The sequence below is a fragment of the Fukomys damarensis genome, unplaced genomic scaffold (genome assembly GCF_012274545.1).
Source record: "Fukomys damarensis isolate Sample0158 unplaced genomic scaffold, DMR_v1.0_HiC HiC_scaffold_12, whole genome shotgun sequence".
Taxonomy (NCBI): domain Eukaryota; kingdom Metazoa; phylum Chordata; class Mammalia; order Rodentia; family Bathyergidae; genus Fukomys; species Fukomys damarensis.
In genome coordinates this window covers 32,719,632-32,735,177 of record NW_022900924.1, presented here as the reverse complement: position 1 = coordinate 32,735,177, position 15,546 = coordinate 32,719,632, and the positions used below count along the sequence as shown (strand labels likewise).

Genomic DNA, 15,546 nt, shown 5'->3' with positions numbered 1-15,546 from the left:
ACAAAAAAAAAAAAAAAAAAAAAAGAAAAGCATTTATTAGCCTACTCATGTCCTTTGCTCAGTATGTTGGGGTGTTTAACTTTCAGTTAATGACTTATAAGTACTTTAGATACTGTATTTAGGATGCTGTATATGTTTACATGTAAATATGGTTGATCAATTTCCTTTTAATCTTATTTAATAGAGTATTTGAGGGAAATTTCTCAAGTATTATTACCAAACCTATCAATTTTTGTTCCCTCCCCCTTTTCTACGTAATTGGCATAGCTTCCTCAGCTCGAGATCAAACATTTACCTGTATTTTTCTAATACAGTACTTGTTTGACTTTACCTTTGCATTTAACCTGTGCAGTTATTTTAATGCTAGAAATGAGTTAGAGGGTCTAAATTTTTTCCTCTGATTAACCAGCGGATCCAGAGCTGTGTCATATACAATTGCAGCCTTTACCTGTCTATTCTGCTTTGCTTCTTTTCGATACATGGAACAACCATATGCTGACTTCCTCCAGTCTCAGTTTATCTCGCACTGAAACTGTTTGCTTGCATATCAGTGTGGTGGTGTTTTCATTATTTTAATACTGCTTTTTGCCACACTACTCCCTCACTTTGGTACCTTTTTGAGAACAATCTTGGATAGCTTTAAATATTCATTCTTCTCTATGAACTTTAGAATTATTTACTCAAGTTCTCTCAAATCATTCTTAGTTATTTTTAAAGTTAGCCTTGTAGCTGATTTATAGATCAGTATAAATGTACTTGACATCTTTGTGACATTAGTCACCCTACTGAAGAAGAAGGTATGAGCTTCAATTGACTCAGATTTTTTATTCTTCAGTAAAGCGTCAATGTTTTCATTAAAGGGGGACTATTCTACAGTAAGGAACTCAGTTTCTTTTTCCTTTTATGCTGATCCTTTATGTTTCATGGTAAGTTTGTTTCTAGGTGCTTTATTTCTCCTGATAAATTCCACACTGTCTCAAAGAGGCAGTTGTTTTTGAACAATTACTTTCCCTTTACCCCAATGGCAAACACAGATAATACATTAAAAAGCACCACAGAAACCTCATGTCAATTTTAGCTTCTCCTTATAACACAATGTTCCCGAAGATAACTATTGTGGCCTAGAGCACAGCCATTTTCTTACTTTAAAAATGCAACTTCAATCCATTTTCCATCTGGGCTATTTTTTTTAAGGAAATCAAGAGACACATTTCAATGTGAAATCAATTCTAAATGGAGACAGGATCAACTACCAAGGTACTGCACTGTCACAAACTGTGAGCCCAACTGTTCATTAAGTCCTGGAAAATTATCAAAACTTTTCAGATATAACCATCACTCAACAGAAACCATTATACATGCAAGTAGAGCTCAGAATCATTTAAACCGATAGACATGATGAATGGGAAGAACAGAAATAGTTTTCTATCGTTTTTCTACCTTCCCACTTTGTGTAATGCATAAAAAGCTAAATATTCAATAATATTCTAAATATTCATTATACACATCAACATCTAATCAGAGTAGCTTTCCTTCAAACCTCAGTCCTCAAAATAATATCTGTAGGACTTCATAATATCCTTAGTATGCATTTTCATTTTGTTTTTGTAATTAAAAACTGACAGGAAAAATAATAGGTTGCTAAATGTTGCCTGTTACGGACTTACTAAAACTGATTTCTACAAAAACATCTCAATAGCTTGGTGGAAACATCATCTCATCTTTTTTTTCAAATTTGAAAGCAAAGTCAGAGAAATACTCTTTTGATCAGTTTTCAGCAGCTTAAACCTGACCCAAATCAAAGGTGTTCATATAACTGACTTATTGCCATAACCTACACTGTCCTTCACATGTGGTACAATAAAACTTTGCTTTGGGTCTCCATTAGCAGATAGCATCTAAATACAAACATTAACCCTTGAATTCTTAAATTAAAAAAAAATGTTATTCCCATTTAGTCTGGATGAGGAATGTTTTAAAGTTAGAGATGCTGTTTTCAGAGGTTACAACAATCAAGAATCCTGGTACTGGGCCGGGGATTTAGCCCAGTGGTTCCAGTGCCTGCCTTGTAAGTGTAAGGTCCTGAGTTTGATCCCCGGTGCCAAACAAACAAACAAAAAAGAATCCTGGTAAACCCATGGTGCCAGCCCCACTGAAGAATTTATATACCAGAAAAATGTGTGGATTAAAATTAAATGAGCTGCCTTTTATCCCTATAGTACTGGTTGAGATTTTTCATGAGCTGATAATGTTGGAGGCAACTGCGGAGAAATGCCTAGCAGAGAGTGTACAGTTCAGTCCACCCTTTTCAGAATAAATGTACATATTCTTTGACCCCTCAAGTTTTAATTCTAGAATTTTTCCTGATGAAATAATCATGCAAATTCACAAAACATAATATGTGGTGAATAAATTATGTTCCTTGTTGCACTGTTCATAATATAGAAAAATTGGGGACCTCAGAATTGTTCATAATAAAGTAATTGATTACCTAAATTTCATAGGCTGGGAAACTTTGCAGCCATTAAAAAATAATGATGTAAATCTACATTTACTCATATATAAAGAGAATAACAGTACACTGATATCTATATAATTAAACCCAGTGGTTAATTTTAATTTGAATTCGACAGTTCCCCTTGACAGGCTTATCTGTGCGGTCACAGGTTGTCACATCCTTTGTCTCTTCTTCAGTCTTGAGGGCTGCTTCACTTCCCTACTATTAGGGTATTCTAGGTCCTTTTATCATTACACTCACTCCTCTTGTGAACCCAATAAAGAACATATGGTTTTATGAGCATATATTGCAGTCAAGCCTTCTCTCCCAGAGTCCACTTGACCAACTGCCTGCTCAGCATTGCTACTTGGATGTTTACCAGATGTCTCAGTGGGTTCAAAATGGAATCCCTGCTCTTCTCCAGCAAACTGGCTACACCCACGGCATTCCCTATCATAGCCAATGGCAGCTATACTCTCCCAGTACTCCAGACAGAAACTTGTCAGTCATCCTTGACTCCTGACTTTTTTTCACACCTTTCTCTGTCTTCACCTTCATTTCCACCCAGACGAGAACCACCATCCTGTCTCATCTAGATCACCACAGTGGCTCCTAACTGGTCTCCATGTTTTAAACCTTGTTTTCACAGTTTAGTCTCAATGGACCAACTACATTTTAACATTTCAGTTAGATCCTGTTCTCTTCTGGCCAATGTCTATGGTGAGTCTATAGTTCACTTAGTGTATAAATCTTATTTTCCCTTTGCGCTTTTCAGGTAACACAGGCCTTTTCGCTATTCTTTGAACCTACAAGGCATGTGAGAAACATGCTTTGTATTCCATTTGTATTGTAGCTCGATTATTAGTATGTCTTCAAACATTAGCTTTTTATCTACAAAATGTGAACCGTCTTCCTTGCCTTCCCACCTCACAGGGTAAAGGTGATAGTGCTTTTTAATCCTACAGACTTCTGCAATACCAAGAGTCATTGTACTTTTCAAATATGATCTCTAAAACTGGTCTTGCTTTTTCTGATGATTTCTTGTTATTTCTAGTCTCCTGTCGAGCTATGAGTAATTCAGATAATATCTGGTATGTGGTCTCTTTTATGCTAGGCATTCTAAGGATGTGAGAGTAGCTAGGACAAGGAATCTGCATTCTAGAAGTTAGAGATGGGCCTGTTAAAAACAAGACTGCCTAGTGCTTGCTTTGGCAGCACATATACCAAAAATAAGACTTCCTAAAAAGTGGAGGTTCTATAATAAAACTGAAACATTTAGGAAGTATTTGGAAAAAAAGTTGAAAACACCTATTATTGATGGAAATATGAGTATAAAAAGATAGGAAGTATAAAAAATTTTATAGAGCTGATCTTGCGCTGAATCATAAAAAATGTTAGGTGGAGTGAGGTAAATATGCAGAGGAGGGAAAATTCTCCCCAACAGCACCCAACTTATGCTCTGAAAGCGTATCCTGTATTTATAACAATTACAATTAATTCCTTCCAGGAATGAGTATTTCTTCATTTTTTTGTCTCACTCATCACCTTTAGCTACCCAAAAGAACTTCATATTTTTCAAGAGTTCACCATAGTTCACCATAGGAGAGGGCAGTGGGGAAGGAAGGAAGGGAGGGAAGAAAAGAAGGGAAAAAGGAACGGAGAGAGGGAAAGAAGGGAGGCAGCGAGGAAGGACCATGACTAAGAGCGCAGGTTCAGCCCTGGTTGTGGACCCAGCGCTAATACTTACCAACTGTATGACCTTGAACAAGATTTTTCACTTCTCTGTGCTTTACTTCCTTTATCTGTAAAGTGAAAAAGTTGATTTTTCAATGAGTTCATGAGAATTTAGCGAGATAGTTTTTGGATAGGGCTTGGCGCAATTTCTGGCACAAGCTTTGAGTGCTAATACTATCTTCTAGGGTTTTGACAAACTTGGGTCAAATTATAAAGATACTCTTAGAAGAAAATTAGGGTATTTTTGGTAACAGTTAAAACAGCAAAGAAACAGGTTATAAATTTTGTTTTGTTTTGCTACTTAGAAGATTAGATGAATAGATAGAAAGAAGATAGGTGGGTAGATAGATAATGAAACTATTTTTAATGTTTTTTATTTTAAAAAATTTTCTTACTTCTATGGTTGAGCTCTGAATTACTGTTACCGTTAGAAACAAAGCAATCACCAAACTTCTTTATCTCGGTTACTCAATTTGGAGGGTATTTTGTATTTCAGGGTTGTCCTTGGCTATCTGTCTGACTCAAGTGAGGACCTTCAGGATCCAGTGAGTGACAAATTCTTCAAGGAGGTGTGGGTTTCAACGGCAGCTCGAAATGCTACAATTTACGATAAGGTGAGGTTTGCTTATTTCTACCTGCCACCATTTTCTGTTGAATTGCTTCTCAAAAAGCACATCATTATTCCTGTATTTTATTGATATATGAGTGTCTGATTCTCATATATTCCTAATGAGTATAAAAGAGACAGTGTGCCCCCCGATTGTAAAAAATACTTCTTGGCAAACATTAAAAAGCAAAGATCAAAAAGCATCATGGATTACAGTATAGAAGAGGCTCTGGTGACATCCTGTCTTCTCATCTGTCGTGGTCAGGGATCTCGACACGAGCATCCTTACCCTGCCTTTGAATATGTTTAATGACAAAGACAGGTCAGATCCAAACATGAGTCAGACCTGGGATCAACCCAGCTCACTCAGTAGCTAGTGATATAATTTTATGTATAGTAACTTGGCTCTCTGAGCCTTCCTTCCCTCCCTGTATACTGGGAGGAATATTCATTAGAGGGGTTATGAAGATATAAGTAATCTCTTAAATGTATTTTAGCACACCAAAGCATGCTATTGCAATAGTATTCATCTTAATGATGACTTTTTCAATAACAAGACCTGTCCTTTTTTGGTTGGCTCTAAGTTTAGAAAAAAAGTTTTAAGCCCAGCTTTGATGCATTGATTAGCAAAAGCTTCTCCTGGTAAGTTCTATCCATCATTACAATAAAAAATGTGTAAGAGCTAAGCATTGCGTGAGAGTGAAACAGTTACTTCATGAAGTAGTTAGCTTCGCATCATGGACAATATTCAGGCTGTGACTAGTTGATCATCTCTGAGAAGGTGGGATAGGAGTGTGTTTGTCTTCCTGACTTTCAGAGTCCTTTCTATCATGGAGGCGCTAATCTTTCTTGATAAAACATGACAATCTTTACATTGCTTTACTTCATACTGAGGACTCAAGGCCATGATCAAATAGATCATATATATGGAGTCTTCTAAAATATAATTTTACAAATGCACTACACAGCCTTACTTGGGTCTGAATAGTGGCAGTGATAAAAGACTCTTTGAAGATAACAGGATGAATCTGAACATGAATTCTATCGTAAGAAAATTTCTTATGTATGGAAATGGCATTGTGATTATATAGATACATATCTTTACTCTAAAGAAATACATGCTGAAATACACAGAGATGAAGTTTTATGTCCCAAACTCATTTTGAATTCTCAAACTGTTATGTTAGTAATTGTAGCACTAAATTAACAATTGCAACACTAAATAGAGGTATAGATGTGAATATCTTTCAACATGAAAAGTCAGAGAAAATATAATAAGGCAAGTTTTCTCTTAGACCAAAAACTCCAGTGAAATTCAGGGATGATTGTTATCCAAAAAATTAACCTTAATGTAGGGTAACATCAATGAAAGTCCATGCCTGTGATTTGATTTTATTCTGCACTTGATGACCTATGTTGATGAGATGTAAGGATCTAGCTATGATTTTTTTTAGTGGAAGCAAATCTAATAGTCATTTTTTGGCAAGTAAGAGCAGGAACTCTTAAGTCTCTGCTTTAACATAAAACTAATGTGTTTCATAAAACAAACTGTCCGTTGGAATGAATATTTTTTTTAATATAGGGCATATGCTTTCTCTTAAACTAATCACGCAAGTTCCAATTTGTTTTTTAATCAGGTGTTCCGGTGCCTCCCCAATGATGAAGTACACAATTTAATGCAGCTGAGAGACTTTATAAACAAGCCCATACTAGCAAAGGAAGATCCCAATAGAGCTGAGGAAGAACTAAAAAAGATCCGTGGATTCTTGGTGCAATTCCCCTTTTACTTCTTGTCTGAAGAAAGCCTTCTGCCTTCTGTTGGAACCAAAGAAGCCATAGTGCCCATGGAGGTTTGGACTTAAGAGATATACTTGTCTGCAGCACAAAGACTTCTCCCTTGAAGCCCACAATGCAGGCAGTGACTTCCAGGGCACCTCACAGCCAGATCCAGTCCGAAGCACTCTCAGGTCCAACACATGGACCCTTTGGAATGGCTGCAAAAGTCTGTGGTCATACTGATGTAAGGACACTGAACATCAACAAGGCTATATAATTCCTCCCACCTATCCTTGTAAAAGGGGGCTGCGTTCTTGTTAGTAGCATTTACTCAAATCTTGAAACATAAGCAAATTCCATGGTATATACTAAAATCCATTTCCTTTGCTAATAATTTATGTGTAACTGTGATCCAGGTTGCCAAAAGTTCTTCCTCTTCTCTGACCTCCACTTATCCAGCCATTGCATAATTTGCCCTCATCATTTAGTTCATACAGCACTGCTTGAGATACCCTTTATTGCTAGAAGATGCTGTGGAGCTGCCTCAACTTTCCTCCAGGTTAAAGGGCTGCACTTGCCCAGCTGGTCCTGCAGTAGCTGTGTTCACCCAACCAAGGATGTGGTCAGTGTTTCTTTCCAGTTTCTGTAGGGACAGAACAGACTTTAGTCTGCTCAGCAGCCAGTGTTCTGATAACGTTAATGCTGTATCTTAAATTCCAGTACTGAAGGCCAGATTTCACTTGGTTCCCCAAAGCATTGCCAAGATGTGTCCTGTAAAAGAGCCCAACTGATCAAATTTGAAAACGTGTAGGATACCTGATTCTTTGATTATACAGCACACAGATAAAACTTAGAGGAAGTGTACATCCTTCAGAAACCTCCAGGGTCAGTGGGAATCTGCACCTGATAAGACTCCTTATTATAGTCCTGTGAAATTTTTGTCATCCCTGATTGATTGGAATTTGAATTTCATCATTTCATAGTCAAATAAGTGAATGCAATTTGCCTTTCAAGAGAATCAAAGGTTTCATAATTCCTGCCAAGTTAATGAGTCTAACCTTATTTGACATTCACTGTGTTATTATGTTTAAGAAAAAATGATTATAAAATATATGCTGTTTCACGTGCCTTATTAAATATACATTAATATTCCACCAGGGTTTCCAAAGAAGCTAGGGTACCCTTATAGCCTGAAGAGCTAAAGAGGGTTCCCAAGAGGCCTGGGAGCAATAAACAGAGTACGGGTACAGGAATTACACACATGGATGGGTCACTGGGACAGAATCCTCTTGGGGTTCCTCAAAGCAAGCACCCAATCTCTAGTTTCACGAGCTAATATGCAGGCCAGAAAAAGGACCACAGAGTCAGTGATACATACTAGTAGAAGAGAGAGTGTCACACCTGAGAGGATTTCACAGCTAGATAAATGAGGAGAAACTTTGTAAGTATCTCTGGGAATGAGTAGTTTTTATTAATAAATAACTTATCTTTCATATGGCTGAAGATGGTAAAATGACTTAATTACGTAGCTGTTGTAAAGGAGACATTTTATATTGATGAAAATTTAGACTGGACTTTGAGATCCTGAGTGTATGTGGAATATACCTAAAGGATTCTTTTATTTTAAAATATTCTGCAAACCTTAGAACAATGAACAATTTGGCCCTTGGCTTTGTGCAGATTGTTCTTATAAAAACATGAAAAATAAAAGGGCCTAAAAGGACCTTTTCCCTTAGTAAGTCTTTTAATCCAACCCCTCCTCATTGTATAGGTGAAGAAACTGAGGCTCATTTTGGATGAAGGACTTACTTAAACCCATAATATATAAATGGCAGAACTAGGACTAGAAAAATTGCTGCGGTCTGTGGTTGGCCTCTCTACTTCATCATTGCCCAGACATGAGGATATGCAGGAAATAAATCCCAGACAGGTTACCTTTAAGCTGTTTTCAATACTGCCTGTCTCTATCCAGTAGGAAGGAAGTGCCACAAGGCAGGGATTTCACTGTATATTGTTCATAGTGTGACCCCAGAGGGTTCATAGGAGATTCAATGTCTGTGGAATGAATACAGAGGAGAGGACTAATGAAAAGAAAAACTTGCTGAGCCTCAGGCCAGAAATTACTTACTGGTGATTTCTCTTGCAAGTTTTTCTACTTCTCAGAGGCAAGATTCTTAATCTGGAAAAAAAAAACACAAAAAAAACACCAAAAACAAAGTTGATGTGGAGGGATCTTATGGAAAATTCAGAGCAGTAGTTGTTTCTTATGCAGTAGCAGTTTACAAAGTGCAACATTCTGCAAGAATTATGTGGAATATGGGCATGCAGTGTACTGTGTGACCTAATTACTTATCATGGCTGGACACTGTTAATATTTACTGGAAGTTCAAACGATGTATCTTAACATTGAAATGTCTGGTAACTAAAATACGTCATGCAAAACCTTGAAAAGCTATTATATATTGTTTAACATTTCAAACTGACTAACCTTTTGAAATACCTATAAATACTATACCTGATATCCTGAAAATATCTGCAATAATTTTTGTTTCTAAGAAGAAAAAATTCTATTATTACAATAAGTGAAGGGTAGAAAGTGGTCGTGGCCTGGAAAAGTTATTCATTAGAGGAGATCTAAGGATGAGCAGTTCTAGCATAATTATATCTTCAGGTCAGGGGTCAGGCCATGACTCAGGCTTCTGCGGGAAGTTCTTAATTTTAGCTGTGACACATCATAGAGGGTTGTGGAGGGCTGATCACTAGATAATCCTGTGGCATGTTGTGAAACAAAATACTGTTTCAAAATTTCTTTGGAAGAAAATTTTGTCCGTAGGCACGCAGAATATGGACAGCTAATTTCTTATGCAAGAACTTGGGTGATGGTGTCATGACTGAACAGTCTTTTAAATGGCAGCAGCAAGCTGAGAAATCATTTCGTGGATGTGAGATGAAGAACAGATTTTTATGTATATTTAATAAAGAACCTGTGCTCCTTTCTGTAACTCCTCATTTTTTATTCTTTCCATTTCTACTTTTAATCGGAGCAACTGCTTATTTTGCAAAAACTGTTTTAACGAAGAAAAAATTTTTCCTGAAAAATATATAGGCCTCTCATTAGCCTGTTCAACTGCCATTCAAGATACTACAGACTGAGTGGCTTAAATGGCAAAAATGTATTTTCCTTATTGTGGAAGTTCGAAGTCTGAGACCAGGATGCCCACATGGTCTGTTTCTAGCAAACCCTTTACTGTTTCTTCATGTAAAGCCACTAATCCCTTATGAGGAGCCCATCCTCATGACAAAGAACTAGGGTCATAGCTTCCTCTCTATGGTAGATATTTTGCAAATTAAAATTGGCTTTCATTTTTTATGAATAAAGTATTATTAGAACACAGCCATACCCACATATCTTAAAGTACTATCATTAAGAGAAATCTTGCTGATCTTTCTTCTGGAGAATATTCAGACAGAGCACCACAAACATAGATTAAGGAAAGTTTTGATTTCCTCCATCAGAAGGGTTGTCGAGTCTCCCTAACCTAGGGCCCAAATTTCTACAATCTGTTTACCCCAAGACCATAGCCAAGTCCCTTTCTGGAAGGAAAATCACATGGCTTCTCGTTCTGGAAAGATGTGGTCGGCTTCTCCAGCTGAACATTCATAAATAAAAATGGTTGGAAATGTGTGTAACTGAAGCGTTACATAAATGAGGATGGAGAGGCCTGAGTGTTTATATCCAGAACGAGAATTGTGAAATCAAGAAACTCTCTTTCCCTGAATTTTTCTTCTATGAAGTGTTGGAAATAATACATGTATTCTTTCTTTGCTTCACAATCACTGCTTTCTATACCTGGTTCTTTAGCTGCTTTTCTTTCTTGAGATACAAACATTCATTAACTGGGCGATCAGAATTGTGAAATCAACAGTCTCCCTCATTGTACATATGGGATTTTTGGAGCCATTGTGCTCTTTCTGAAATGGAATCGGCACTGTATGCCTATGGCATCCTCTTGTACCCAAATCATTGTGCTCCATCTCCCTGGGCCCCTCCCACAGGTGAAGTGCAATGATACCGTTATCAAGCAAATTTCTTCTAAAAGACTGATATGGCATTGAATAAGCACGTATTCAGCAAGGCCCTGCTGGGGTGCTGGAGGTGCATCAGTGAACATGTCAGCCTGGGTTTGCCACCTTCTTGGTGCTGAGATTTTAGCTAATGGACAGGATTCCCACTCACAAAATTACCTGAAACAAGGGGCAGCTGGATGCAAGTGTGGGCATTCTCCCAGGTGGGTGAAAACAGCAAATCCTAGAATATGGTAAACACTGTTCTCCGAGGACACCAGAGTAGGAACCGAAGAATAACATTAGCACTATCAGTAACAATGATAACAATAGCTACTCTTAGTGGCTTTGTTAGACATTTGAGTTCTTTAAATAGCTCTACAGCTTGTTCTCTGCTGCTCAGAGAGCCAAACATGCCCTGATGCTCACTGACTGAGCTCACCTAAAACTCAACCCTGCCAGTGGCCAGCAATGGGCTCTTCCTGAGCAGATGAACCTCTCTGAGGTCTGCAAACTCATGACAATAAGGGCATGAGAAACCTAAGTAAAAGTGCAATGCCTGGCAAATAGCAAAAACAATTGCTATGGTTTGAGCGTTCCTTCCTAATCTCATGGTGACATTTAATTTCCATTGTAACAATGTTGACAATATTGATTTAATTTCCATTGTAAGAGATAGGACCTTCAAGAGGTGATTGGGTCACCAGGTCTTGGCCCTCATGAATGGATTAATGCTGCGATCTCAGGAGTGGGTTAGGAATGGACTCCTAATAGAGTTCAGCCTGATTTTTCTCTTCCTGTCACCAGTTTGTCTGCTTTCCCTTCCCATATGCTAGCATTGTGCCTTTGGACTTCTCAGTCTCCAGAACTGAGTCAATAATTCATTTCTATTCTTTATAAATTATCCAGTCTGTGGTTTCAGTTCTAGCAGCAGAAAACAAGGCAGTAATCAAATGGTAGCAATTTACAGGTAGAGGTTATAAGCAGCAAAGAACAAATAAAGGTGTCTTGGGAGAAAATACAGTTGACACTCAAGTTACAACTAGCCTGAAAAACAAACATCTTGGGTTAATTACATTAATGGAAGATTCATTTGCTGAGTTACAACCAGCCCGCAGGTCAGGAACCGATGAAGTTCATAAGTCAAGGGTCCATGGTACCAGATGTTTTTATCTGAATTCCTATTATCTTTCCATGGTTGTTTTCCTATACCAGAAACATTAACCAAAAATCGAAACTGATGCCTCACAAGCCTAAGAGACAGAATAAATTCGTGAAATCCCTTTATTTGGAGAATGGGAGTTTCTGTTAACTTTAAGCATTGTTATCTGGTGCAAAGTTTGTAAGTTTGACGCTCACAAGTTGCATCTAGCACATAGGTGTGTTCACCTGGACCACAATGCTGTCTAGCATTGTAAATTAGCTGTCAGATATAAAAGCTGTTGGCTTTGGGCTGGGGGTTTAGCTCAGTGGCGCCGCCACCTGCCTCAGAAGTGCTCACCTTTAGGTGAGTTCCATCCCTGCTAAACCAACCCCCCCATCGGTGAATTTTACATAAAACTTTGATTTTCTGACTTCTGTGGAAAATATCTAGGAGCATCAATTCCTATCGCAGATGAACAGTATCGCATTCACATGGGCATGTGCTGTCCAGGTCACCACAGTCTCCACCCTTCACCTCATTCACCATCACCTTATCTGGCTTAACCAGTTTAACTGCCAAGTTTGTTCCCTCCCAAATCCATTCATTGCAGTCAGAAACAAATTTTTGAATGCAAACCTGCTCTCCTCTCCAATTTAGTCCCTTTAAAAGACTGTTTATAGGCCGTAGTCCCAGTAAAGTTTTACAAATTTCTTTATAGTCTGGTCCTTCTTTAACTTTACAGCTAAATCTCTCCCATCTGCCACTCTTCCTATATGCAATGCTGAGTCTGCCTTGTTCATTCCTTTGTCCTAGGCTTTCACAAAGGCTATTTTTTCCTCCTGCTAAAAAGCCTTTGACCTCCCCAAGTGTCACCGCTTTCTGGGTACCTCCCCAGGAAGCTGTTATTCTCATGGCATTCCCATACCATGTATAGTGCCTGCTAAAGTAAACCCTGAGCTGGCGTGACAGCTGGCTCATGTATCAGGTTACCCCCAGTACTTAATACATTCCGTACATACCAGATACATGATAGACAGTTGGTGGAGGAAATGAGTAAATGTGGAAAAAATGGTGGGGGGCAGTGAGGGAGATTGTTGAGTATCTGCCAAGAGGGAGCAAAAAGAGATATGATTGGGCTGTAGCATTGCCTGAGCTAGAAAGGGCAAATCTAAACTGACTATGGAAAGGAAAGAAAAAAAACATACAGGGGTTGTGAACCACGAAAACTCATTCTCAGCCAGGTTCTCAGATGGTGGAGCAACCAGTAAGATGTTAGGCAAGTGGGATCCTGCACCAACTGCGTGAGTTTTATAGCTTGTTCTGTTACAGGGAGTTGGAAAAGAGTGGAAGAGCGGGAGGGAGGAAAACGTTGTGGGATAGTGGAAAAAAGGTTGGGTTTTAAACATCTTGGAATTTAATTATCTCTTTCCAGTGCTTTATTTGGGTGCCTCCAAAGCAAGCCCTAAAACAATGACTTGAGCAAAGGTAGTTTTATTAGGATTCAATCCACGGAGGCACATGGGAGAGACAGTGGGTAAAGCCAAACAAGGAAGGGCTATGTCAGTATAAACCACAGTGCTGGAGGATGAGGCCTGGGAGCAGATACCCATGTTATTGTCCTCAGCCATCCCACAGGCCACGTGATGGCACGGCACACATCCCCAGCTAGTGAAGCTTCAGCCATCGTGCTATTCCTTAACATGAGGGCTCCTAGCCAAGTGCTCAACTGTACTGTCAAAGATGAGGGCTTCTTCTCACCTTCTACCTCAAAGACTTGGTGGCCAAGGCTTTGTTAAGGAAGCTGGACAGTGAGGCCAGATGCCCTGCTGGTGGGACACCTGGGCCTTCCTGGCACAGAAAGGAAATCCTGTCCTCGGGGAGAAGCATTCTAAGTTGCCTCTCCTATCCTCCTAGGGTGACCCAATTCTGCCAAAGACAGATGTGCCCCTGCTTGGTGGAAGAATCACAGAGCTGAACTGCTGCTGCTTGTGTTTCTGCAGCAAAGTCGAGGGCTACAGGAGTGTGTGCAGCTGCAAGATCCCCACACTCATCAAGGTCAATCCTGATCCACTCCCAGACAATAGAAGGTCCTCAATATCTGTGGCTATCATTGCATCAATCAACCCAATTACCCATATAGGATGTTGCACTCTCTCCGCTCAGCTCAGGGGGTGTCTCTACAGATGATAAGTTTTCACTGATGGCTACTATAAGGAATGAGTGGACATGGCAGCATTTTTTGGCCTGGGGGCATCCAGCCCACAGTATGAAGAAAGCTTGAGTGTCTGAGCTCTACAGGGTCATTCTTACTGCCTGTTTCGATCTGTTTTCAGGGGCCAAATGTACTGTGGTTCTGTAGGAGGACCTGGGCATTGCTGTGGTTTTTCCAGTTTCCCGCACCAATCCACTCTCCTGTTGAAGAAGGATGACAGCCTGTACTGCATCTCTTCCTGGGATGACCAGCGATTTGAACACATAACTGAGGACCAAGCACTAGAGTAAAGACTATATGCAAGCACTATGTGTAAAGACCATGTCTGAGCTGGTCTGGTCTGGGTGCTTTGAAAATCCTTATCCAAGGAGGAGCTTGAGCCAAAATAGCACACATCTGAAAAGTTCTGGGATTAGTACATATGGATGTTGTTGCTCAAACAACATCCTGCTCAAGAGTGCACCATCTCAGATGTCTCCAAGATATCTCCCAGTCCCACCTCTTTGGTACTGTGGGCCTAAACATGAGTGGATATTTCCATAAGACCTTCTTCAAGAAGTACAAGTTCTACCCAGTTCCACATGTCCAGCTTTAAAATGCAGACCGTTTAAAGAGAGATATTTATGAAGTAGAAATTCACAGGCTACTCAGTGAAGCCAAAGTTCTGGACCACATCAAGTCCCCTTGTGAAGATTCCTTCCTTCTGGACACTGAGAGCCACATGTACACGGCTTTCATTGAAATAGAAAAAGATGATGACTTCACCACTTCACCACTTGGACCCAGCTTCTCCAATGCCTTCATATCTGGGACCTGGATGTTTGGCAGCTACTGGGAGGTTATTTCTGGGAAAGAGTCACTTTCTGATGTTCGGGGGTCCCAGACTCCTCCTACTCAGTGAAGAAACCACCATCAGTCACGCAAATTGTCCAGGACCCTTCAGGGCTGAGTACTGTGTACCCCAGGCAGGATAGCCCTTCACCTCATTCTGTGATTTTGTACATGCTGGTAGGGGCAGGAGCCAGGGATCATTTGTTTTTAATGAGATTTAATTACTGACTCTAAGGGGAGGGTTCCCCTGTTAAAAAAAAAACCCTGCTTCTGAGTTTAACGTCTATTTATTTATTTCCATGTTGGAGAAGAGCAGGAGAATCTTTGAATCCCTGGGCAACTAACCCTGCCCTTCGTATAACCTCTCCTTCCAAGGCTGGTTCAGAATCTACTCTATTTATTGACTGTGCTGAGGGCCTTGGAAATAGGCCAACCTGGAAGGCCTTTCCTTTCTGAGCTGCGATGCTTTCCCGAGGATGGGGCTGGTTCTTAGGAAACTACTGTGTCCAGTTGATGGACAGGCACAGGTAGAGTTCATGCACTAATGCAGACTCACTCAGAAACGCTTAGACACTGGACCAAGCCTCCTCTCACCCTTCTCTTTGTCAAGATTTCCAAAGATGAATAGGTAGTCATTCGTTAAAAAAAAAAAAGTTATCCAGCCAGGTGTTGTGCTACAT

The 15,546-nt window shown here is 39.5% G+C and overlaps 1 protein-coding gene and 1 pseudogene across 5 annotated transcripts in view; both read left to right on the top strand.

The window, feature by feature from the left end:
- Pld1 (phospholipase D1) overlaps positions 1 to 10,185 on the top strand; it is a 202,076-nt gene extending 191,891 nt beyond the window's left edge. For all 5 annotated transcript variants that reach the window (XM_010632405.3, XM_019208708.2, XM_033762519.1 and 2 more), the window contains 2 exons: positions 4,728 to 4,845; positions 6,476 to 10,185. In XM_010632405.3, the coding sequence (XP_010630707.1) occupies positions 4,728 to 4,845; positions 6,476 to 6,700 (343 nt within the window). In that variant the 3' untranslated portion in view covers positions 6,701 to 10,185. The remainder of the gene's footprint in view (positions 1 to 4,727; positions 4,846 to 6,475) is intronic.
- A 3,210-nt stretch (positions 10,186 to 13,395) lies between these two features.
- Positions 13,396 to 15,083, top strand: LOC104867911 (annotated as a pseudogene).
- Positions 15,084 to 15,546: the final 463 nt, after the last annotated feature.